At 41.3% G+C, this 25701-nt stretch overlaps 6 protein-coding genes across 6 annotated transcripts in view; 3 read left to right on the top strand and 3 right to left on the bottom strand.

Moving 5' to 3' along the window:
- The window catches only part of LOC133018967 (cilia- and flagella-associated protein 54-like), a 69238-nt gene extending 64176 nt beyond the window's left edge, over window positions 1-5062 (bottom strand). The window contains exons 1-11 of the mRNA XM_061085308.1: window positions 4914-5062; window positions 3235-3340; window positions 2674-2823; window positions 2336-2501; window positions 1988-2046; window positions 1702-1845; window positions 1203-1316; window positions 981-1073; window positions 652-844; window positions 363-461; window positions 115-227 (exon numbers count right to left, since the gene is read on the bottom strand). Of these exons, the coding sequence (XP_060941291.1) occupies window positions 115-227; window positions 363-461; window positions 652-844; window positions 981-1073; window positions 1203-1316; window positions 1702-1845; window positions 1988-2046; window positions 2336-2501; window positions 2674-2823; window positions 3235-3340; window positions 4914-5062 (1386 nt within the window). The remainder of the gene's footprint in view (window positions 1-114; window positions 228-362; window positions 462-651; window positions 845-980; window positions 1074-1202; window positions 1317-1701; window positions 1846-1987; window positions 2047-2335; window positions 2502-2673; window positions 2824-3234; window positions 3341-4913) is intronic.
- A 1316-nt stretch (window positions 5063-6378) lies between these two features.
- Window positions 6379-7163, top strand: LOC133019965 (alpha-crystallin A chain-like). Its single transcript, XM_061086562.1, has 3 exons — window positions 6379-6558; window positions 6763-6885; window positions 6972-7163. The coding sequence occupies exons 1-3, from the start codon at window positions 6379-6381 to the stop codon at window positions 7161-7163; spliced, it is 495 nt and encodes a 164-aa protein (XP_060942545.1).
- A 1825-nt stretch (window positions 7164-8988) lies between these two features.
- On the bottom strand, window positions 8989-9756 carry mia (MIA SH3 domain containing). The gene is made up of 4 exons (XM_061086544.1): window positions 9627-9756; window positions 9328-9461; window positions 9108-9218; window positions 8989-9012 (listed from the first exon to the last, which is right to left on the bottom strand). The coding sequence occupies exons 1-4, from the start codon at window positions 9742-9744 to the stop codon at window positions 8989-8991; spliced, it is 387 nt and encodes a 128-aa protein (XP_060942527.1). The 5' UTR covers window positions 9745-9756.
- Window positions 9757-11377: 1621 nt separating this feature from the next.
- On the top strand, window positions 11378-15841 carry bicdl2 (BICD family like cargo adaptor 2). The gene is made up of 9 exons (XM_061086543.1): window positions 11378-11623; window positions 12497-12712; window positions 12964-13080; window positions 13791-13937; window positions 14119-14265; window positions 14491-14565; window positions 15286-15368; window positions 15472-15586; window positions 15674-15841. Exons 1-9 carry the CDS (start codon window positions 11378-11380, stop codon window positions 15839-15841), a joined length of 1314 nt encoding a protein of 437 aa, XP_060942526.1.
- A 2052-nt stretch (window positions 15842-17893) lies between these two features.
- si:dkey-71l1.1 (uncharacterized protein LOC569883 homolog) lies at window positions 17894-20832 on the bottom strand. The gene is made up of 9 exons (XM_061086473.1): window positions 20649-20832; window positions 20129-20196; window positions 19921-20013; window positions 19682-19783; window positions 19428-19533; window positions 18486-18608; window positions 18292-18368; window positions 18113-18215; window positions 17894-18033 (listed from the first exon to the last, which is right to left on the bottom strand). The coding sequence occupies exons 1-9, from the start codon at window positions 20830-20832 to the stop codon at window positions 17894-17896; spliced, it is 996 nt and encodes a 331-aa protein (XP_060942456.1).
- A 974-nt stretch (window positions 20833-21806) lies between these two features.
- fdxacb1 (ferredoxin-fold anticodon binding domain containing 1) lies at window positions 21807-25600 on the top strand. Its single transcript, XM_061086045.1, has 5 exons — window positions 21807-22245; window positions 22946-23102; window positions 23554-23757; window positions 23882-24040; window positions 24141-25600. Exons 1-5 carry the CDS (start codon window positions 22068-22070, stop codon window positions 25384-25386), a joined length of 1944 nt encoding a protein of 647 aa, XP_060942028.1. The 5' UTR covers window positions 21807-22067; the 3' UTR covers window positions 25387-25600.
- The last annotated feature ends 101 nt before the right edge of the window (window positions 25601-25701 follow it).

Genomic DNA, 25701 nt, shown 5'->3' with positions numbered 1-25701 from the left:
ATACTAAACTTAACCTGAAAACACAAGAATACACAAGTGAGAACCGATAAAGATGGAATATATCCCCGTTTCTAAATAATGACAGTTACAGTTGATTGTTTGTTTGCTACTCACAGACAAAACCTGCAGCATCTCTCTGGAAAGTTCAGTGAATGCGTCTGGCTGCTTGTAGAGAAATAACAGCTTGATAAACCTCACCGCAGACATGACGGGAACTTTATTTTCTCCTGTTAACACAACAGATCACATCATTGTAGCACAGTATTTCCAGAGCACTGCACACATCAAACATCTTGCATGACAACATAAAGTGTTGTATAACATGCTGATTGTGATGTAAGAAAAAAAGACCAAGAACTTACCTGTAATGGCTAAATCCATTAGAGTGGATGTTGGTGTCAGTGCACTGAGACAGCCACGTGGTTGGCTATCACTCTTTTGCTCTTTAGTTGTTGCAACTCCTTAGCACAAAGGAATACACACATGACACAAGCTCAACATTCAATATAAAGTGAGGATTCCACACCATCCACAATTAAACCCACAATTACATTTTTTCAGCATTTATTTCCTGCATCTGTATATTTGCTCTTGATGATGAACTCACTGAAATAACAGCATTGTTTTTAGCTATGTGTTTGTTTTACAAACCAGATAAGATACTGATGCCAGCAGACAGAAGTTCCACAATCACTTCCACAAGCTCTGGTTCTTCTGGCATCCTTTTTTGCAGCAGGTGAGTGGTGCTGTCCCAAAGTGCTTCTAAGATGCAAAAAAATTGTGCTGCGCTGCTGTCAAACTTGGCCATTAGCAGGCGCTCTGTTGGATCTCGGGGCCATGACACCTACAGTGAATACAGAGTTTAGAATTTGTTAAGAAGGTCTTAACTACACAATGTCCTTTAAAGCAGCATTTAAGTATGACATTTCACATTGAATATGATGACACAGCATTTAAGCAGATCTTATTACATTGGGGACGTCTTTGAGGCTGCTTTTAGGTTTGAGTTTGACCCCAAATTTGGGTTTCCTTTTGGTCAGATGCACTGCTCGCTTGAACATCATGGCATCCAGCTGCAAAACAAGCATGATGAAAATAATGTTATTTTGGCCTCAGATTTTCCTGAATGTCAGGGAGAAGAGTGAAAATTGTATATCATAGCAACAGTATTGTGAGTATATGGGATGAGCGGATCCTCCTGCCTTGATAGAGGCTTCTTTATAAGCTCGCTGAGCCTCTCTAGTGGCAGGAACTGGACTCTGCCCCTCGAACTCTGCTAGCTCATTGATTTTTCCGAGGGCTCTCCTTGCAAATTTCTGAAAGCATTAAGAGACACACAATAAAACTAACAATGGGGAATAGGACTTCAGAAAATGTTTGAAATTTATTGTACGAACCCTTTCTATGTCACATCAATATATATTTATTCATAGTTTGCCAACAAGTTACAAGTATTTTATTTTAACAAATTAAAAGCGATACAGCAAATATCAAAACACTGATGCAAAATGTTATGATATAGTCATAGATAATTTAGTATTGATAGATTAGATCTAGGACCAGCAAGTCAGCTAACAAAAACCCAGAGTGCAGATGACAGTCAGATATTTAAAACTTGTTTCATTGGCCTGTGACGAGTTGGTTGACATTTCGATGATTGTGTTTGTAAGTGTCTGAATGCTGATGACGTGCGTCTCTCACCGCTGCCTGCACTGCAGCCTGGTTGTCATAGTAACAGTGGCAGACAGCACAGTAGAGTGTCACAATCCATGACAGATTCTTAACAGTCATCAGAGGGACGGACAGCTCTAAACTGATGCTCGCCCACAGAAGATACTCCAGAGCCTGAATAGGATCACACATTGTGACAGTTACAACTCCCATTCATTTCAGACATGACAAAAACAATCTTTGGAAAAGACTCTTTTGTAAGATGTCTGTTACAGTTGCAGCAAGAAATACAGTAACATAAGCTTCATCTCAGTACCTGTGAGCTGTAGTTCATGGTCATCAGATAACGACAGATGGTGTAAATGTGTATTGAACCTGGAAAAGATTAGAGAGACAAATACAAAGATGGACAGTATGACGTTAGTTCTACAATGTGAAATGAAATACAGCAGAATTTATAAAAATTTCTCACCTCATTTTAGACAACAGCTGAATTATCATTTCACTTCAAAGAGAAAGGCTAACATATTTCTGGGAATACTAATATATCCTTTAAACATTTGTGTTATTTTCATTTGTTCGCCTTATTGACTTAGTGAATACTACTTCTCCCTCATTTTTCTATGGGCAAAATCATATAAGTTAAACTACTTATTAATAATACCATTATACATATGCCAGCAGAGGTGCTCATGTTGCTGAAGAGCCTGCATCATGATCCGGGTGAAGTTCAGCACACGCAGTAGTTTACTGAGTCCATCCTGCCTGAGAACGCTGTGTCTTTTCTCCAGCTCAAATAGACACAGGGCACAACCCTGCATTGCACGAATCTACACACACACACAGGCACAAATGCATACATCAGGATTCAGGTACAAACAACTCAGAATAGCAAAAACCTTTTCACACATGACAACATTTCTCAGTATCAGCAATCACCCTTTTACTGTAGTCAGCAGTCAAATATATCACAAACAGAGACACTGGCATATAACAGCGTACCTTCAAGGCAAAGACATCTTGGTCTGTATCAAAACCTTCAGGGAAGAAGGAGGCCATGAAGTGGTCCACACTTGTAATGTCAGTTATTTTCACTGAGTTGAACTGTTGCAGGTGGTGACTGTAGCCCATCCAAAGAGCTAACTGGTATAACTACAGATGAAGATGAGAGAGAAAAAAATACTTAGTGGAAAGTAAGGATGTTTGCTGGGCAGAAAACTCCTTAGCCAATGGCTGAAGTCAGTTGTGCTAATAAAGGAACCAACACCAAGCAGTTATCTACACATGGACTCTGAGGAGAGCTAAGACCTGAGCAATAGCAGACATATATAGTGTTTTGCTATAGTGGTTTTGTGTGTATATATGCATATAAATATAGACACACATACACTATGCATACTGTGTACTTTGTACAACAATGACTTGGGTTCCTTTCACCAACCTAAACGTGTTAAGTGTTGAAATAACGAAGCAAAGTTTGAATTAGTTTTTGATTAAATGTAAAAGTTTTATCAACTCGTGTGCAAACAAAATCTTGGCAAGAATAGACTCAGGTGAAATTACCTTTATTCCAAAGAGAAAGTCTGCAACCTGCAACATACGCTCATCATACATCTTCGGAGGTAGTCGATGTTTGAACTTTTTCCATATATCCACTAAGAATTTAATCCTGCAAAATGAAAATCAAATTAAAGATGAGTCAAAGTTAACTGATTTTGCTAGACTGGAAAGAGAACACTTCAATGCATAGTCAAAATGTAATATAAAACTTAATCTAAAGTTGGAGCACCTCTTCCATTCACTGTGTATGTGGTGAAAGTACAATAGGTATATAATATCAAGTGTAACTAAGTAGAAATAATAAGCAACATTTAAATATAAAAGTTCTCCAGAGTATTGCACTTGGCAGATCACTTTAGTCATATTAGCCATAATCTAATTTTGTTATAAAGCTGTGTTATTAACTGGTGGCCCATAATTTATATAAATTACCTTCCGTGCTGTCAAAGCTGAAACCGAGATAAAACTTCTTTGCACTGTTCTGACGTTAGAAACGACAGCAACGTTAACTAGAGTAATTAACTGAATGAAGCTAACAGTAACTAGAGTTAACTTTAACTAGCTGACGGTAGCTCTGCCTTAAGCTTCTTACCCTCTAACATTCAAGTCGCTGTTGTCTTTGCTGCTTGAAGAGGCGACTCGTTTCATCAGAGTCATAAACGAGTTAATGTCTCGTTCAAACACTGTGATCACTGGATTTCTTTTAGCAAGTTTCCCATAATATGAAGCCGTCTTATCCATCTCTGTGGCCGCAAAGTTAACTTCAACTCTTTGATACACAAATTAAGAAAACCCCCTTCTAATGCACAACATGGGTCAGAAATGACCCGTAATAATTTCCTGTGTTATTTCAAGCATGGCTGGGTGTTTCTTTGCTAAATTCAGAAGAATCATCCAGAAGAAGGCTCCTTTGAGGACATAAAAGAGGACTCTTCTATGTCATCAAAGGAGAATTCTGTCTTGGAATCCAGCTATCCTAAATGTAGAAGGCTCCTATGATGACATACAAATATTGCACTTGAGCAAATCAATTAGCTATCGTCTAATTGTGTTAAAAAGCAGAGTTATTTACTGGTGGGCCATCATGAGTTGTCGTACGTGCTGTCAAAGCTGAAACCGCGATAAAACCGTTTTGCACCGTACTGACGTTAGAAATGACAGCAACGTTAAATAGAATAATTAACTGAATGAACCTGACATTAACTAGAGGTAACTTTAACCAGTCAGTAGAGTAACTAACTGAATGAACCTGACAGTAACTAGAGTTAACTAGCTGACGGTAGCTCTGCCTAAAGCGTATGTGGTGAAAGTACAATAAGTATATAATATCAAATGTAACTAAGTAGAAATAATAAGCAACATTTAAATATATGAGTACTCCAGAGTATTGCACTTGGCAGATCACTTTAGTAATATAAGCCATAATCTAATTTTGTTATAAAGCTGTGTTATTTATAATTTATATAAATAACGATAGGTGCTGTCAAAGCTGAAACCGAGATAAATCTTCTTTGCACTGTACTGACGTTAGAAATGACAGCAACGTTAAATAGAGTAATTAACTGAATGAACCTGACATTAACTAGAGGTAACTTTAACCAGTCAGTAGAGTAACGAACTGATTGAACCTGGCAGTAACTAGAGTTAACTAGCTGACGGTAGCTCTGCCTGAAGCTTCTTACCCTCTAACATACGAGTCGCTGTTGACTTTGCTCCTGGAAGATGCGACTCGTTTCATCAGAGTCATAAACGAGTTAATGTCTCGTTCAAACGCTGTGATCACTGGATTTCTTTTATCAAGTTTCCCGTAATATGAAGCCGGAAACTCCATCTCTGTGGCCGCGAAGTTAACTTGAACCGGCTAACGTGTTTGTGCTAGCTACCGTGTCCAACAACAGACTGAGGCTGGGCTTGTTACTATGGAAACGACGCACAGGAACTGGCAGGCAGGCTCTTCACAACTTCTAATGTATAATTATGTGTATTTTATAATTTAACGGCCGATTATATGTATTTTATATTCTAATATGTGATTATTATGATGTGTATTTTATATGTAATATGTATTTATTATGTGCATGTTATATTTCGATGTGTGATAATTATGTGTACTTTAGATTATTAACTTAAATTATTTGCTGTACGTTAGATTATTAACTTTGTTTTAACTGATGTAATCTATGTGTCCTAGAGCTTTATTAAAAGTGTACACAGGAAAAAAAGACAACCTCTAGGTTTCACAACTTCAGCTTCACCTGGTCTGGTTTTTCAGATAGGTGGTTACAACTAGAGATAGATACATGCAATTTAGGCTTTTGACCACTCCCACTATTATCCTGTAATAGTAATTGCTGGCTTTTTGTAACATAACTTGGCTCGTTGTCATGATGAATCATCTTTGCCTGTCCAAATGAAAGGCCATTTATAATAGGTTCCATTGCATGGTATCCCAGCTCAGTACAGAAAGTAAAATAATATGTGTTAATAGAATAAGTCACATAAAATAACACTTGGTGGTTGAGAACGTGACTGGGAGAATGAAGCAGTCGTTGAAAGATGTTCTGTTGGCAAAACATAACCATGGTAGGAAGGGACTTCATATTTTTCATCTGAGCTCATGGCAAAATGATGCTCAGAGTCCCCTAATGCTGCCCCTTACAAACTCATCAATTCCCATTCAACCCACACTTCCACTCTGCTCACAAACCTAAAGCTTCTGGCACTCGAAGCACAGCAAGCTAATGCTCTGGCAGCTATTCCTCAAACAAATCACCCACACACCAGACAGGCGCATTTCCTGGGGAACGAGTATGGGGGCATCAGCAGTACTCTGAGCCAGTGTCACCTCATGACCCAGAGAAGGGAGAGACAACCAGTCACAGGCGGTCAGATGAAACAATGAGAGCGATGGAGGGATAAATAGTTGACATCATTGTTCCAGAAAAATCAGGCTATTGGCAGAGTCACTGTGCAAGTGTGGGTGGGAGGTTGTGAAGGGGAGGGGACCTGCAGAGGACGTGACCACAGACAGAGGCTCGGGCGAAGGCCTATAAATGAGGTGCCGCAGCACCCATGTCAAACCAAATCAAACCAAGACTCAGCCTCGCTCAGATCCATTGTTTTTTTCACCACTGCTGAAATCTCATCATGGATATCCCCATCCAGTATCCTTGGTACCGCCGGGCCTTCCCTCATCGGCTCTCTGACCTCCCTCCGGCAGAGCCTTTTGTTGACTGGCCCCGCATGTGGCCCTTTTCATGGTCCTTGCCCTGGATGCGCCCGTCGGCCATGCGCTGGCTCAACTGGCCTGACAATGGACACAGTGAGGTAAAGTCAAATTCATGTGTCCCTACTACAATCTGACATCTTTGGTGAAATTTCTGCTAGCTGAAAATGTATTACCAACATAACTTCTAAACCTATATATACTATGGACTGTGATGTAACAGACCATTGATGATGACTGAGTCATAATGCAGCAGACTGACTCATTTCTCAGTCCTGGTCCTAACAGCTGTGCTGTCTGTACAGATGCGCATAGAAAAGGATCGCTTTGTCATTTATCTGGATGTGAAGCACTTCTCCCCTGACGAGCTGTCTATCAACATTAGTGACGAGTTCATCACAATACATGGCAAACACGAGGATAGACAGGTCAGAGGGACTACACAGCTCTGCAGAAATAATCATACAGATTTGGTGACACCTTACTGATGCACTGACTCTAAATCTGTTTGCAGGACGACCATGGCTTTGTGTCGAGAGAGTTTCTCAGGAAGTACAGGCTTCCTGCATGCGTGTCGGGTGCTGATGTCACCGCCAGTCTGTCATCTGATGGTTTGCTGACAATCACTGCACCTCGGTCATCTCCTGGACAAGAGCGCAATATTCCCATCTCCTGTGAGGATGGGACACCAAAACAGAAAATGTAGAGCAAAGCCTGACGCTGCTGTTTCAGTTCTAACCAAAAGTGCTGGCTGTTGTTGTGTTTAACCTGTCTCAGTTAAGACACGTGTAGGTGGGACATAGATGTCTATAGACGTGTGGCTTCTAATAAACCAGTAACTCCTGATGGTGTCACAGCGAGACAAATTGTTGCCTTAAAAAAAGACTAACATGTTGAGTTTAGATGACACCATATTGAAGTTTTCCAGAGACACACTGTGGTGACTTGTAGTTTATTTTTCTATCAAAATAACTTTTAGACTAAAAATATTCACATCTAAGGCATCTAATGTATGTAAGGCAAGGCAAGATTATTTGTACAGCATATTTCAACAACATGGCAATTCCAAGTGCTTTACATAAAATACAAAAGGCAACAAGTAGTCTATGGAAATGGTGCATCAAGGTCATGTCATTCTAATTTGAATTACCTATCTTTATCAGACATTTTACAACATGCCATGTCTAAACCAGTCCTGCACTTTGGTGACAAAATTAAATTCTAACCTAACACATCTTGCAGCATTTATTAGTTATACTGAAAATGCTAAACAGTCAATTTAAAGGAGATGAAATGTGAATTCCTGTCAAAATTGTCAACTAAAGATGATAATAGAATGAAATTGTTAGAATTTATTGTTTTTACAATAGTGTCAGTGTGGGTGTGAGTAAGATGCAAACTTGATTGTTGTATGAGACTAGTGTTGGTTTCAGTACATGTCAGGAGGAAGGAGTTCTCTGGAGACATTGTCATTGATTTTATGGTTGTTCAGTAAGAACATAAAACGTCACCAAAGGACTTGGGACCAGGTGTGTTCTCTGTAGAGAGGAAGGAAAAGGGTGAACGAGCTGGAGGGAAAGTAGAGGACAGTGAAAGAATCAACTAATGTTTGGAACTGATCACTGGGTTCCTTTTCCAGAGAGCGAGGACTGGAGCATGGACTCTGAGCTGCTAACGGAAGTGTGTGTGTATGTATTTGTGTAGGTGTGCGCACATATTTGTTTGCAGATGCAGAAATGATTTGCCCAACCCCCCCTTTATATTGGCAAAAACCCTTAGGCATATTATTACAGAATATATCAAATATAATAAACGTTGAAACTTAAAGTAACAAGCCTGCTGTGTTTTTTTTCTGTTTCATTTACAAAAGAACAAAGGTTTTCTATAAAGCTGCTTCATGTGAATAACTATCAGGTTATGCATTCAGGTTTTTATTTGTTTTTGTCAGGTCTAGACTTCCAATTTCTACATGAATATACTGTACAAGCACAAGTCCAATACCTTTGTAGCTTGTCCCTATATCCCATAATTCCTTCATCCAATACTGAGGGATAAACGGAGAATACCACTTCTTTAATGACAACATTATGAGTTGGATTCATATTTTCTGTGATACACAATCAAGAAAAGCCAAGTACTGTAGTAGTGATAGTAGCGTAGAAAAAATATACACAATTCATATTTTTCTCTTTTTTAAAACCCAGTTAATACTTGCAAAACAGACATAAACAGCATGAGGGAGTATTAGAACTAATGCAGGCTGTGAGACTTTTCTATAAATTCAATAAGGAGGAGGAATGCAAAGCATTAAACAGAAATGGTCCATATTTCAGCGCTAGGAAATCTTGATGATACATAATTGCGTTGTGCAATAATTTGTTATTAAATTTATCTGCTGCCCATGTTTCCCTACATATAATCAGCTGTGGACATGTACTGTACATTAACTGTACCATCAACAATGTGTGTAAGATCATGTGACAAAGTCATTCTGTATTTGAAGGTTGACCTCTTCATTGGTAAATGCATCATCAGTTACAGTAGAAGTCCCATTTCTGGAAACAAAAAGAGAGGTAGAATTAGATGAAAATATCATGTACGTGTGTGTGTGTGTGTGTGTGTGTGTGTGTGTGTGTGTATGTCCACCTACAGTAGTTCTGACTTCAGTGCTGGCCGCCATGAGAGGATGCGTCTCCTCCACAACGCTGCTGGGGAAGTGGCCAATGCGAGCCTCCTGTTGTCCGTAATAAGAGTCTTGAACCTGCAAAAAGACAAACATTGTTGACAGCACCATTGGATGTTATTGCTCCACATGGTTGTTTTATGTACTATACTTATTATCCCGTATAAACAATGTTTGTTGTACTCACACTGCCAGCCCAGAAGAGGTTCCCTCTGTCTTTTAGCATTGCATATACATAAACCAGCTGGCCCTGTCTGATGGGGATGAACCTGCAGTCTCCAGGATAGTAGTCCTGCACTGCACGAGCTATCAAGATGGGATCTGAGCATGATGTAAGAAAATTATGCAAGATAGTGATATAAGTTGCGATGGAAGGCATCATAGAAAGGACTTTTGCAGTTCATGGTATTTATGTGCAACTCCAGGACAGTGGCTGCAGCGCTGTTGCATGCAATATGTGAAGTAAAAGGAAGTTGTGCTACTTACGGCTGCAGTCAGAATCAGTGCAGAGTTTCTTCTCGGAGAGTTTTGGCATCTGCCTTCCAGCTTCACATGTTGCCAGCAAAAGCCAGATGGAAAAAGCGACCAAGCGTTTGCAAGTCATGACTGTATGTGAACGCAGCGACTGATCCTGTGGTCTCTGAGCTCGTTCACCCCTTTTTGTCTGTTTGCCGTCTCTGAGCGAGAGGTATAATGACAGCAGTCCCCTCTTCTGCTCTCCCTTCACCCTAAATGAACACACACACACACACACACACACACACACACACACACACACACACACACACACACACACATGCAGACAAACAGAGCTCCTTTCAAAACTTACAAGCAGGTAAACAGGATGGGGGGGGATGATGAGGAGGAGTAGGAGGGCCAGATTACACAGACTCTGGTTTGTTTCCTATCCTCCCCCTCACCCCACCTCACCCTGTTTTGTCCCCCTCTCAAACTCCATCATGTCGGACTTTCCAACAACACATTCCTCAGAGTTAATATACTGTATGTTTCCCCCGACCTCATTATTAAGCCACTAGATGTCAGAGCAATGGCTAATTTACACTGTTCCACATCTTCCCTGCTCACTGATTATTCCTCCCTCTGCTCACTCCCTTTACCTTAGCTTTAGAGGTGGAGCCACTGGCTGTATTTACATGCTGTATGTTTCCACTGCCAAGGAAACTAGCTGAGCCTCTCTTGTACAAACACACCCACACTCACAGACACACACACACAGACGCACACTCACCAAACAGGAAGACTGTACCTGTTTACTGCGCGTTGGCCGGGAACTGGCAGGTAAGACAGCCTTAACATTTGTTCCTTTAATCAGGTGAGTTAAAATTGATTATTTCATTTCAGATAATGAAAACATGCTAATTATAACTGGAGTAACAACAAGGTCATTATTTTGTTTTCATAACGATTTTAAGTTGGTTGACAGCACTGTTTCATGGGGTGTTACCATAACAGGTGAGGACACAGATGGTGACATCAGGCGTCAAGACAGAAATGACTGAGGTGAAACTGAGGAAACTTCAGAATGAAATTCAGTTTATTTAGACAGAATAATGACAGGAAACTATATGACATGGTACTAACTTCTCATGGAGACTTAATATTGACTAAGAAGGTGGATGTCGTGGTGATTGAGTCTAAGTGAATTGGTAAATATTGACTATTTTAGAGACTGTAATGAGAAGAGTTAATACTTTGTTGTAATTGTAGGAAACAGTGGAGCACAATGCCTTTGGAATTTAGGGAGGGGGCAGGCCAAACACAACAGAGGAGCTGGTATTCCGGTCAAAGTAACAAAAGCGCCCCTCAGACAAAAGACCTCCTTAAAAGCCATGTGTGATTGTATTACTAGAAAACCACTCGTATGGTTTTCACAGCATACTGGTACATGTCCTGATTTTCACTGTTACAGTTGACAAATATGTCTATTGTGGTCTTCTGTGTTACTGAAGGTCTTTCCTTTGCCCACAGACTTATCTGTGAAGACAGAGATTTGATTGACACCAGCAGAGATTTGATTGACACCAGCATCCGGACCATTGGCATCCCACTGAGGGAGTTTGGCTGAGACATATTGGACTACTCACTTAAACACAATTGGATTCCTGACCATACACAAACAAAGATCATGGCTGCCTTCTTGCCACCTGTATGAGTGGATTACAAGACCTGGGATGATGCTTTTTTAACCGAGACCTACAAACCTGCAACTGTCAACAATGTTCACCCCGAGAAAAAGCAGTCTGCCCTCCCCCAGCATGGAGGACTCCTTCTTCCCTCTGTCCTCATCTTCCTCAATGTCTCTCTCCTTTGCGCTCCCTTCATCTACCTCCTCTCCTGGCTGTCTCGATGGCACAGGTGAGATAGAGACGGATCTGATCCTGGCTGCGGAGTTGGGCCAGGCCTTACTGGAGAAGAATGAGGAGCTTGCAGCCTCTCTGGAGCAGAGGGAGAGGGAGATGGAGGTAAGGATGAGGCAGCTTTAAATCATGTTTGGATTTTGGAAGTTTTCTTACATAAAAAAAAAACTATAGGGAGGTGGGAACTGCAAACTTTTACCAACAAGCAAATCACACCTTAGTGATTCGAGCCTGCGTTGACAATTTTTTTTGGAATTTATTTACTCACTTTATTCCATTTTATATTAATACCATCTAATTCACTCAAATAGGTTTAAAAAAACATAGAATATAAAAACAACAAATTTAAAAACAACATTAAATCTTCCAAATGCATTTTACCTTACTTTCCTTTACTAAACTTTACTTTTGTTTTTGCAAATTACACAGAAAATAAATAAGACTATTGACTATAGCTAATGAGAAGAAACATGCAGAGAGATATTATCCTCAATATTTATTAGCAGTAGTTATTGCAACAGTTTTGAACGCTTGTTTATTCTTTAAGTGTTTTTCTGTGTAAATTACTAACACATTCATATACATTTAGTGGTTTGTCAGTGTTAAACTGTCCCTATGATACGCCTATATAATGAGTCAATATGACATGTGACAGTAGGAAACCAGATATCAATTATAATGTTATTGTTGGCTGGATTCCATTGAGCTGTCTCAGTTTCAGGGACATGTCATTGTGTTTTCCGACTCACTGTCATAGCGTCCTGTATTGCGTAATAGAACAGAGCCTTGGGCACTCAAAATCTAATACTTGGGCTTTCCCTAAGCCAAGAGTAACCTGCCTATAGAAACCAGCATATGTTACCATTTCACTTCATATTCATAGCAACAAGAATGCAGAAATAAAAGGATCCATCTATTTCAGTATGTGATATTTTCCTGGTGCCTCAAAGTCACTTCATGTTGTGTTCCCTGTCTCAGGTTTTACAGCAGGAGAAGCATGTTCTTCAGAGGAGGCTGGAGATGAATGAAATGGACTCTGGACAGAAAGAGGCAGAGCTGACGGCGGATTTGTTCTCCCTGAGGGCCGAGGTGGAGCGCCATCACAGCCATGGAAGAGACCGCAGGAGAGACGAGAGTGAGCAACTGACTCAGTTGGCCAATCACAACCAGCGATTGGTGGAGCAGCTGGCAGAGGTCAGTTTGAGGGTAGCCTTGATACCTGCCGAAGAGAGACGTCATGATTCGGTTGTAATGCAGTTAGAATGAAGAGAATCTAGGTTTATATGTGTGGTGTGTCTGTCCGTGGGAAGTGCCTGCGTCGCTGTAGTGCACGTCACACTCTCACATACGAGAACAATGCAGACAAGCAGGTTTTGTGAGTCCTATCTTGGTCACTCGTTGAATAACAGCCTTTTTTAAAACCTTGTCATCTCCCTCCCATCCAGGCGGTAACACTGGAGCATTCCTTGCGGATTGAGCTTCGTTCCCTCAGGGAAGAGATGGAAGAATCGTCTTTCAGCAGAAATATCAGCTTCTCACAGATACAGAATATTCAAGCAGAGGTATAATTGACATTCAAACTAGCAGAGTTTTGTTTGGACCATGCACCAGTTTGCAATATATGGCTTTTTATGAAAGAAAAACAAGTACTGTTATCGAATTATGTCTCTAAAAATGTAAGGATTTTTGCTTTGACGTCTCAAGCGTCTTGATGTTTTGGGTGGCTTAATTCTTATGTGAGTGCATACCTCTACCATAGCCTAACAGTCCCTTCAAATTCAATCTGCATCAAACTCCCAGATATCAGTCCCCTAAATGTGCCTAATTTTGTTTTCTTTGTGACCCATGAATTATTCCCTGATGGGAAACCAATGAAAATCTCAAAGAACGCTCTATATCGCAATGTTAAAGAAAGTGATCTGCAGCCTTGTTCAGATCTTTGCCAAAATGTAATGGGCTGTTTCTTTGCCAAAGTCCCATCCTTCCACAAAGTTTAATCGAAATCTGTTAAGTAGTTCTTGCAAAAAGCACCCCTATCAAAAGAAAAGGAAAGGGGCGAGGAGATAAAAGCACGGCATAAGGTTAATGCATTAAGATTTAACAAAAGCATTACTCACTATGCAAGTGTGTATATGTCAAAGCTTCAAATCTGTTTACGAATGAATTGCAATTCTATTTAAATGTGGATCAGAAGCACAATCCTACAGCCAGCGCCTGTCTCATGAGAGCCAAGTCTCTTATCTTCATCCATTATTCCCTCCCTCCTGCACAGAATCGAGTTTTGCTGGAGCGGCTGTCGTACATGGAGGCACAACTCAAAGCCTCGCAGGAGGACGGCGAAAGACTCCGAGTGGAGAGAGAGGGACAGAGAGAGAGAATATCTGACCTGCAGATGAAACTGAAGGACAAAGAGGCAGAGGTGAGGATCAGTCACTGAGGTGTTGCACTGAAACACAACGCTGAGGGAACAGGGCGAGAACCATGTGTTGCAGGAGGTGTCACTCACCACTAACAGAATAAAACACTAACACGACTAGCTGTCAGCTCTTGATTTGTCTGTCTGTGTCTCACTGCATGTGTGTTTGTGTGTCTACATGTAGATAGAGCAGGAGCAGGGCGTGGTGTTTGAGTTGCGTACCTTGAATCGCTCTCTGCAGCAAAAAGCTCTGGGCCAGGGAGAGGACAGCTTCCTGGACAGTACTCACACACAACCTCTGTCTCTGCTTAGTGAGATTCGGCAATCACAGGTACTCACGAGAGAGAGACACACACACACACACACACACAACACACCGGCATCTGCACAATAACTGCACCGTCTTACTTGTGCACTAACTCTGACCCTATACTCACATTTGCACTTAACTACTTTGATACTAAACTGCTTTCTGACATTGCATCAAAAGCACAAAAAGCTTCTAATATATGTTGTGAACGATGTGAACCTTCTGTCTGTTTCTCCTGTTGTTCAGGCTAAAGATGCTCTTCTAGCTCATTCCACAGTCCTGCAAGCAAGAGACGAAGAGATACAGACACTCAAAGAGGAGGTCTGTCGAACTGTACACACACAGACTCACACACACACACACACACACACACACACACACAAACACCCACCACACACATACACACAATGTACAATGGTGATCGACTGAGTGGAGGAAACACAATGAGTTGTTGCTGGTTTCCATTTCAGGGGTTATGAATACCTGTGAAAGTGAAGTCTTTGCTACCAAATGTAACAATGGAAACTAGAAGGCAGTCAGAAGAGCGGCACAGGCCGAACAGTGCCCTTATATTCAAACAAGCTTTAAGCCTTGGCCACATTTCTTTATCTTAAAGCTACACATACATATCAAACTGCGTCTTAGATGGAAGTGTCTGAGTACACCAGATCACGATTTTGGGGGGAATTTGCACCAAATTGCACAAACAAACATAGAAGTGCCCTACATATTCCTTATTTTCTTCATAAAGAGCCATAAAATATTTTCTTGGGAAATTGCTGAAAATTGCTGGGAAAGTGCGATGTTGGAACTTACAAATACTGATAATAGACTTTTCGGTTCTTGTGTCCAGTACTCAGGAAGATATTTTCATGTTTGTCGATTTTGGAGGAGCGAATAAGAAGTTTATTGTTTTCATCAAACACAAAGCAGTTTTCCAAGGAGACTATTTTAAAGGGTGCCTTGGATCTCAGGAGCTGAAAAAGGAAAAATATATTATTATGACGTCTTTTTTATGCCTTTTTCTTTCCCACTCTGCAGCTACAGTCTAAGCGAGAAGAGCTGGAGACTTTGAGGGAAGAAGTCAAGCAGTTCGGAGGCAGTAAAGATAAGCCGAGCTATAGGTAATTATACACAGCATCACATGTGTTGATTTGATTTGAACTGATTGCATTAGAAACCACAGTGACATATGTTTAACTAATTCCCCTGTTCATCAATGTTCAGTTCCTTGGAGAGTGAGTTGGTCACAGTGCGCCAGGAGAAAGAATCCCTTACACAGCAGCTTCTCAACACCATCAAACAAAAGGTGGCGCTGTCTCAGGAGCTGGAAGCCTGGCAGGTGTGTCTTTATTCATGGATCCAACATTTCTAAATTATGCCTTTTGGCAACACATTCAGGTTGATTTTCTTTTCTGCCTTGTTGCAGGAGGACATGCGGTTGGTGATCAATCAGCAGGTGCAGCAACAGGAGGAGACGAGAGAGAGGAACAAAGAGCAGGAGAGAGAAAAGACAGTGGGACTCCAGAGAAGCAAATCTCTGCGAGTGAAGGGAGAGGCGGGGAAGAGATTCTTCTCCTTTTTCAAAGACAAATAACTGTCAGCAGTTAAAACGGACTAAGAATCAGCTTTTATCTCTGCCACTGGGAGCTGATGTTGCCACATGTGCTGTTATCAGAATCAACAAGTCAAATGTTTACAGACCTTACATATGAAAATATTTGTATATACATAAGATGGATGTACAGTAATATCACTTTTTTATCATTTTGTATTAAAAGGTTTAAAAAGCCACTAATGAATAATAGGTTTTACAATATTGTGGTTGCTTTCCAGTATTAATGATGTATTTTCTAAATGTCTGGTTTAGTTCTAATAGAGAGAATTGAGTATAATATTTTGGATAAAAAATTCATGTAAAGCACAGGAAAACATAAGTTTGACAAAAAGATCCTTCCATGAATTATCTACCTGGAGCCAATACCGGCTGACATTGAGCAAGAGACGGGGAACACTCTGGACAGATCGCCAGCATATCGCAGGGAGAGTCTTCAGATAACCCAACCCCACTCTGCATGTCTTCAGATTGTATGAGGGTGGCAGTACCTGGAGAAACCCATGCAGACAAGGGGAGAACCTGCAAACTCCAAACTCGAATTCAAACCAAGGACAAAAAATATCTGGCTTTTAAGTTCACTAGATATTAAACTAAACACACAAAAACAATAAGTTGAAAGCGGCTAAGAAGCTAAGTTAAGAATTATGTCTTAATTATGTTAAGAAAGTTTTCTGTTAGTTTGTCACTAAGAACAAACCCCATCAAGACATGTTTTTATTGGTCCAGTTAATACAGTATAAAGAACTGCTGATAGCGGCTTTAAAACTCAATGAATGTGCAGCACTATGTGTACAGAACTACAATATGTTGGAGAAAAAACAGTTTAACTATAATAGAAATAACATCTTTATTAAATAAAGCCCCAAATACAGTCATTCCCCTCCACCTCTCTCCGTGCCTACAATACATTATGTATAAATTATACATTAAAAACATTTAATTTGTTAAATAGGACTGGAAATGCCCAGAAGCAGCGTGGGTAGTGCAGGTTGCATACAGGTGAGTGTTTCCACATGATCTTCATCTATACACATACAGTAGAGTTCTGGTTCAATGGAGTTACAGAACACAGCTGCTCACACAACCCTCACCTGGGGTTAACATGATGCGCAGCACAACGGTTAATCTGTTCCTGTGGGGAACACTCACATACTTTTATACCCTGGCAAAGAAAAGATGGCAATCGAACAGTATCAAACTCATGGTTTTGGGGTTCGTACAGTGTTTCAGCATCACCCGTTCACTAAGACTTATTGATAATTTCCTGTTGAACACTTTCGTTTCTAAATTGATCCTCTAAAGCGTTAGTAGCTAAAAACCATCTCACTGAAACCGTCTGAAGATAATTACATTTAATCTTCTATTTTGCCTTGCACAGATTCAGTTTTGCTGTTTGCTCAAGTTATTATTTTCAATTACACTGGCACAAATATACACCAGTGGCTGCCTTGATGATAGGGAAAATTATGTATTGCTCTTACATACCACAATAATGTGCTGGAGAAAATTGTCAACATCCAGGTCAGGTATACACAAACCATAGTTAATGGTCGAATACATAAAAACATATATAGCTTTGAATGCAATCTTTAAACATATATTTTCTTTTTGTCTAGCTACAGTATAAAATTGTATTTTATTTTCAGTTGAAAGTACAGTATGTCTCTTTTCCTTTCTGTTTCCATTGTCCAGAAGGTGATGTCCAGTCTGGTTTCAGGGAGAAGAAAACTCCTCTCAAGTCACATAGGTGGAGCCCCTCAAATGTTAAAACAGTCTGTGTAATCCTCTTGTTGCCCATCAGAGAACCTCATCACCATTTCAAGAGGTAGGTTGCACGATTAAATGCATCGTTTTAAGGAAACATTTTGGGCTTCAACACCCTAAAAAAAATCCACAATACTCTGCTGGTTCCAAATGTTTTACCGAAGCAGATAAAACTTGGATGGTTGGGTTATTGAGAAGCCTCTCGAACGGGTCCCTGGACGGTCCTCCCACCGTTGGGCTGTATTACCAGCAGGGGTTCGTGGAGGATTATCCCACATTGACACCGAGCCCCACTTGCAGCTTGTCACCTTTGTGATTTACAAAGGCACCCATGATCAAGGTGGCAGGGAGCGGGGTCAGGCGCTTCTCCAACACGCCTCCTATTATACACCGACTGTTTATCATACCTGGATACACACACAGAAAAATGTCTCTGTATGTTTTCTGAATCATTTTCATTAAACATGACATAAGAAAGAAAGTTACCTCGAAACACCATGTTGGCCTCTGGCAGTTCCATCTGATACCCAAACGAGGCGGTGGTCTCCTGTGTCCTGGTACTGGCTTCAAACTCCACACCCACTTGGATCTGGTGAACATGCACAATCATTTTTGCAAAATGCAGCATATGTTGTATTTATACACGCTGGTGGTAATTGCTGTACCTGTTTGTTAGCTCTGTGATAGTAGCTGGCGTGGGCACCTCCTTTTCCAGCATTCAGTGTCGCCACCCAGTTTGGTCCTGCGTCAAAAGGAAGAAACATGCTGCTGCTCGATGAATCAGAACAGTTCAGAGAATGAGCCATCTAAATGAAGTCAGGTGTTAGAAGTGGTTTCACAAATAAAACCAAATTCTCACGAGAATACTGTCCAGCCAAAGTAAGAATTCCTCCTTCCTCCGATCTGCCGCGATGGTAGACCAGCTCCCCTCCCAACACCAGCCCAGAAGACACACTCTGCAGGAAGTGTGCCACAAGGATAACTGTAGCAGAGTAACACACAGATACATCACAGACACAGAGTAGATTAGATTAGGTAAAGTGGTACCATAAATCAGTTTGAAGGCAGATAGGAAGGACTAGAGCCCGACTGATCTGGATTTCTGGGGACCGACACAGAGATTAAGGTGTAAAAAGATATCATTATCGATATATCAGCGCATAAGTTTATACGTTTTTGAAATGTTGGCAATGATTCCTTAGATGTGATTATCAAACCCTCATGAGAGAAATGTAATTGAGGTTTGATATTTCATAGTCTAACCTTATACCATACTTATTATTATAAATTATTGTAAGTTTAAGGAAAACCACAGTATATTTTAGATATGTATATTTTATTTCCATGTTACATTTTTATATTCAATTTTATCTTATTTTAATTTTTTTGTCTGCTTATAATATTCTGAGGATTGCCATGAGAGAGCCTGTGACCCAAGCATTTCAATGCAAGCTCCTGCTTAATGTTATCGTTGTGCATATATGACAAAAAACTCTTGAAACTTGAAAATGTAGAACTTGAATAAAATAAATGTACTTTTCTTGTAAAATTGAAATGTAAATGCACATCTTTTCTGCATTGTTCATTATGTTAAATTAAAAGTTTTCATAATTCATATCTGCCAACTTATAAATCCGTCATGTTTATATCAACATATCATATAAGGAGAAACAATATCATATCCTCACACCTATCAATCAACATGCAAATGTTTGTCTTCAAACAAATGCAGGTGCAAAATAATTGAGCAATTACTGTAATACTCAGGTGAGGCTCTAATGTTCCAAGTGTCATTTATCACCTGACTCTCTGAGGACATCCGGGTTGGCTACTGTCACAGCAGCAGTGAAGTCATTCCCTCTGTACTCGGTCTCAAACTGCCACGTTACAAATTGGGACTGCTGAGTCTATAACACAAGAGGTTGACTGTTGAGATGTTTTTCAGCAAAGCGCGTGAACTTAGCAAAAATAACAGACTTTTATAGACACGGAGAGTGAATGTGGTTTGTGATAGATACATACATATGTGGAAAGAGTTGGACATTTGGACCTCACCTGGAAGACGGACCTGGCTCGTACGCGCTCAGTGAGATGCACGAGAGCGTGAGCGTTCAGGCTACCTGAAGAGTCCACCTCACCGATCAGTGCTGGGGCATCCTGAAATGTGAGGAGGCATCAGTGTGAAACCCGACAACTCATAAAGGCAGAAGTTATTTCTTCTCCAATATAGAAGCTAAAAACATGACTGATAAAGAAGCAGGAAAATATTTATCAACTAATGACCCGTGCTTGACCTTGTCTTTGCTGTAATCATCAGACTGCAGATGCTCCACGTGGAACCGATAGTGTGAAGGGCTAACAGCACTGAGATGCAGAGTGTGACTGGCCTGGAAACAAACACACACAAAGTAAACATTGGGTGTTAAAACATTTATACTCTTTACGTCTTTACCTGCAACAAATGGTTTGCATGTAAATGAATGTCACATGATGAAGAGTCACCTTGAAGAAGCTGCTCAGAGTTTTATTGAGGATCATCTTAACTCCTTCAATCTGCTGAGGAAAAACATCTGAGAAGAAAAAGGAGAATGATTTATTAATTCGATTTCTTAACTGGGTTAAGGGTTTTAATCATGGGTTTGTTGTACAATTACATACAGGTACAGGTACTGTACTCTTCTGATTATTCTGCACTTCTAATGGTGATTGATTTCAGTAAGACTTGTGTAGCAATTTTTTGTGGTGCAGCATTATTATAACAAAACTTGCATTTACACAGCTACAGCTGAAATAATAAACTTTTAACACATTATTTTAGGAGCATAAAGTGCATGTACACTTTTGCGATAGATGTAAATATATTCTATATTAAATGACAATTATTGGAATTGCTTTTGAAACATCTGGCAGCCTATGAACCATCAAAAAAGATGTTGACCTCCTTCTACATCGAGTGTTCAGTTTTGGGACTCTGTTTTTCATGTGTACCTGTCACACCTCTTGCAGTTTATCCCAGACGTACCTTTGCAGCTTCTGTGGAGAGAGTGAAAGCTGCCTGGGTTTGGCAGGCGGCCATCTCTCTTTTCCCAGCGCGGAGGACTGTCCCAGTGAGCAGGATGTGTGTCCCAGCGAGGAGGAGGGGGGTCCGTGGAGAAAGGCCAGTTCTGATGGCCCGGACCACAGGTCAAAGCCAGGACGCTGCCCATGTGGGTGTAACACTTCCTACATCACACAAAAAAATACACAAAGGACAGTTTTAAGACGACCATCTGCAGTTGGATCTTCCAGATTTTCCCTGCATAAAGAGAACAGAGGTCAGGTATAAAGCCTGAAATACAGAACAGAAAATACAGTCTATCCTTGGCTAGTTGTGGTTTTACTCAAGCCTGACAGCTTACACACAATATCTATATTGAACGCAGACAGTGTAATATACATAAATAACATAGGTATATATATTAATAGTATATGTACAGGTCTGTTGCTGCACCAACATATACCCCTAGAGACAGCTACTCATAAGTTAATGACATCATCAAGGGTGCAAAAAAAATTCGACATTCAAACTTAATATTTGTAATTGGTTTTCATTAGATCTGAACGTTGAATAACAGAGATGCTCGCTCCACTGTGCATCATGTCAGGCTGTCTGTTGTTTGCATGTGCAGGTGCAGCAACATTCGTTAGCTAGCATGACCTTAGCAACAGCAAAAACACATGCACGTACGTACACGTTGCTACCTACGTCCGACGCGATCAAAACGCCTTTTGGAAATCCGGGAGGAAGTGATCGCTGCACATCAGATGAACTGTCAGCTGCACGTTCTTCTTCACAAAACCCTTCAGTAAACGATGGCAGGTGATGCTGGGATGGAGTGATGCTGTCAGTGGGGCTCCCTCCTCCAGATGTGACGCTCCACCCTGCATCACGTCCCCCCGGAAACACGAGTCAAAAAAAAACAACACACACTCTGATTTTCATGCGTTTATTTATCAACTCATTTATAATATGATAAAAAGATATGTATAATACAAATTCACGTACGTGGATTTTTAACGTGAAATGCGTTTGTTTGGGGCACAGGTGCACGTTTGTGAGCTCGGGCGCGCACCGTAACGTTCCTCGCGTATTGTTTCATTCCGGACGAATGGGTGTGCGACACAACAACCAGCGCAGGCGTCTCCAGGTGAGAGTCACGTATCGTGTTCCGCAGCGGAGCAGAGGAGAGGATCTACAGCTCTATTCTGCCTCACGCTCCATGTAATCCGTGTCTGTGAGCCGAGACAGCCACTGACACCACACACGGACACTTTGTAAACAAGCCTTTAGTGTTTTAGGGAGATTGACGGTCACTGTCCCATCTTTCCTCATTTCTCTCTCTGAGCCGCTGAAGGAGGAGCACGTTTTTGGTTGTTTTGATTATCTCCATTCGCAGTGGACATGTCTCCTTCACGGTCCATGCTGCTGGTGGGAGAAGGGAACTTCTCGTTCTCTGCGTCCATGAGTCGGAGCCAGGCGGACACGGACACCGGCGTCACGGCCACTTGTCTGCAGCGTGAGGACGAGGCTCTGCGGCAGGAAGGTGCAGCCGCTAACATCCAGATCATCCAGGACTCAGGTACTAGGGATGGGGGAAAAATCGATTCAGTTACAAATCGCGATTCTTGTGAATGACGATTTTAAGGGCCATGCTGCCTCCCAAATCGATTTTTGCACAAGAATCTAAACATACCCAAGCACTATCTTTGCATCGCCTACATGCAAACAACAATAGCCTACTTTTTGTTTATTTCAAAGTTTATATTTAAGGTAAATTTTTATTCATTCTATTTAATTTACCTTTTATTTATTGTTTAAAAGTAGCCTAAGTGGCATACATTTCTTAATCTGTCAGTTTGTGTGCAGTTGACAGGGGCTATACAATAATAGGGCACATTTTTATTTATTTTCTCTATTGGCTGCCCGGCAGTCATTAAGTTAATGTTAATATTTGAAATAAAACTGGTAAAGCTCTAAGTGAATTTGACTGTGTTGTATTTGAAGGTAGGATTCAACATTTTTCCATGGTCCAGTATTTTTTTTAAAAATAACTAAAAGAAATCCCAGGAAATCGTAATATCGAATCGCAATACTTACAGAAATCGCAATACATATCGTATCGCCACCTAAGTATTGTGATAGTATCGTATCGGGAGGTCCCTGCCAATTCCCGTCCCTATCCGGTACACGCCTGTTGGTGTCTGGACGCGTTTGTTCATCCCACTAGTGGCTGCACTTGTTGTCTTTTCTTACTCGAGTGGTGTGATTGTGTTGCTCAGGTGGAACCGTGCTCTTCGGGGTGGACTGCACGAAGCTGGGGGAATGCGCCTCCCTGCAGGGCCGCGTGTTTGACCGGGTGCTCTTCAACTTCCCCCACAGAGGCAGAAAGAGTGGGGTCAAAAAGAACCGAGAACTCCTGAGAAACTTCTTCCTCAGGTATAACTGCATCATGCCACAGGATTCAGTCCTATCACAGGACCTTTACACTGTCGGTTTTCAAACCAAACCAATAACAAAGTTGTTTAGCTTTTTCTGATTGAAATGCATCAATACCAAGTTTTGACAACTATTAGGATTCAAAACTTTATTGTCCATTAATGCAGGCATTAAAGGAAATGTGTCTTTCACTCGAGTACTGCACCCAAAAGAATCCAAAACGTCAGGAATAACTTTTTGAATTACTTTAATACTGTATAGTACCAAGAGTAAACATTTTAAATTAAATAAAAAGTTACCTGTTGCCATTGAAAGTTAAATATTAGATAATAAATATGAAGTGCTTTATGCCTGCTAAGCTGAAAGTAAAACATACTCTTTCCCATGACTAAGGGCTCATGATGTCCGAATTGTCTCCGTACGTTTTGTGTTCATTTTTCCGTTCCTCCAGTTGTGTTCAGGTGCTGGCTGAAGACGGCGAGGTTCATGTTTCCCTGTGCAACGGACAGGGCGGCACACCGGCGGACCAGCCGAGGCGGGAGTGGCACAACAGCTGGCAGGTGGCTGCCATGGCAGCAGAAGCACAGCTAATCCTTAGTGACATCCGTCCTTTTGACAGTGAGAAATACCAGAGCTACAAATGCACTGGATACAGGTAAGCAGTAAAGTTGAGTGTTGCAGTGTAAAAAAAAGAAACAGCCCTTTGTGTGTGTGCGCACGCGTGTTTGATGTGTGTTTGCATACTCAGATCATCTAATGACGATGTTGGTGTCGTGCAGGAGCCAGGATAAAGGCTTTCATGTGGCGAAAGCTTTGCTGCATGTGTTTACCCAAAGCCTCCCTTACGTCTCTGCTGGGATACTAAAGGTGGAGGAGGTGGTTGAAGGGGAGAAAGTCCAGTACAGCATGCCAGCTGAGCTCAGTGATTATATGTTCAGGTACAGTATAGCAAAAACACTCAAGACTGTTTGCGTATGAAACCACCAACGTAAAGAAAGTTACATAACCACATGCTCACTCTCTTCTCCCTTTCATCAGAGGATTTCTCTGCTCAGGTTCTGTCCACCCGGTGAGATTGGTGCACGATTTTCTTCTCGAAGCACTGACGGAGAAGTGGCCGGTCTCCATGATGACAGAGACGGTTCCTTTCCTCATCAAGGCCAAACAGCTGCAGACGTGCTGCCCTGATATAGACGGTTCACACTGCTACTCGATCCACCTACTTCAGAAAGACACTGACATTCCTATCTCTGCAGACCAGGAAAAAGATCCGTTGACGTGTTCCGACAGTCAAGGAGGCACAGACACACAAGATACTCTAGTGTCCGCCCCCTCTGTCACCTCAGAGAAGATGAGGAGTAAAGGGGCTGAGTGTTTAAGGTGTGCATGTGATCAAGATATTGATCCCGAAGGCGAAAGTGGTCCTTATTTACTGCGCCCATCCCTGCTCCCTTACATGGAGGAGATTCTGACTAAAAAGGAAAAGTTGATTAACAACGCAGGGAATGATAGGGAAACAGAGTCGAACAGTGAAAGTGTTGAAGGAAATAAGCAGGAGGAGCCCTGTGGTGTCTCTAATGGTGTAAATAGCTTGTTATTTGGCATTAGCGGCCTGGTGTTCAGGGGCGTCCCCATCAACCTCTGGGCCCTGCCTGTTTTTCACGATCTTCTCTTCAGAGGTGTTTTCCCCTCGGATTGTAAGCCAATCAGATCTCTAGGACAAAGGCTAGAAACACTGCTTGCTCCGTATGGGGTCTCTCTGATAACAGAGGAGGGAGGTCTGCGCCTGATGGCACAGCCAATGGGGTTGGTTGGTAAGGCATTTGCATGCAATGCAGATGACAACACAAGCCATGTCAGCTTTACTTTGTCCCTAAATTTGGACCTTCTGGCCGTGCTTCTGTTTTCCCTTCCCGACTGGCGGCTGCTGTGGTCACACGACCAACGCTTCATGAAACAATTTGGACCTCGCCCGCCACCTGGGACATCCTTCCAGACATTTTCCCTGTTCCCCGAGCACTTCAACTTTGACATCAGCTTCTGGACGGGGCCGACATGGGAGGAGAAGAAGTTCCACGCCGTGGTCAGAGAGGCCAGTCAGGGAACCGTGGAGCAAGTTAAACTCATCGACTCGTTCTCTCATCCCGACCTGAGCCAGACCAGTTACTGCTACAGACTCATCTACCACTCACACACACACGCTCTATCTCACACACAAGCCCTCACGTTTCACAAACACTTGGAGTCTTTACTTTTATCTCGGCTGCAACTCACCATCAGGTAGTTACATATCAATAGGAGGAACAACAGGATGAGCAAAGATTTGATCTCTAGTTTTTATTTTTAGTAGAGATATTATCATGACTGGTCCATGTCTGTCTGTGACTGCTACTAAAGTTATAAACATCTAATCCACAAAACTGTCATTGAATAGTGTTTACAATAGCTGAGGCATTGATTATGGTATTTGAAAGTGATTGGAATTCTATGTTTCTGTGTTTGTGTAAATTATCATATAATAAACCAGTAATTTAACATGAATGTGTGGTCCGTCAAGAATCGTTGTTAAAATGTGATTTATTTGATCACCCAATATAAA

This window comes from Limanda limanda, chromosome 14 (genome assembly GCF_963576545.1).
Source record: "Limanda limanda chromosome 14, fLimLim1.1, whole genome shotgun sequence".
In the NCBI taxonomy this organism is placed as follows: domain Eukaryota; kingdom Metazoa; phylum Chordata; class Actinopteri; order Pleuronectiformes; family Pleuronectidae; genus Limanda; species Limanda limanda.
This window is presented reverse-complemented; position numbering and strand designations above follow the sequence as displayed.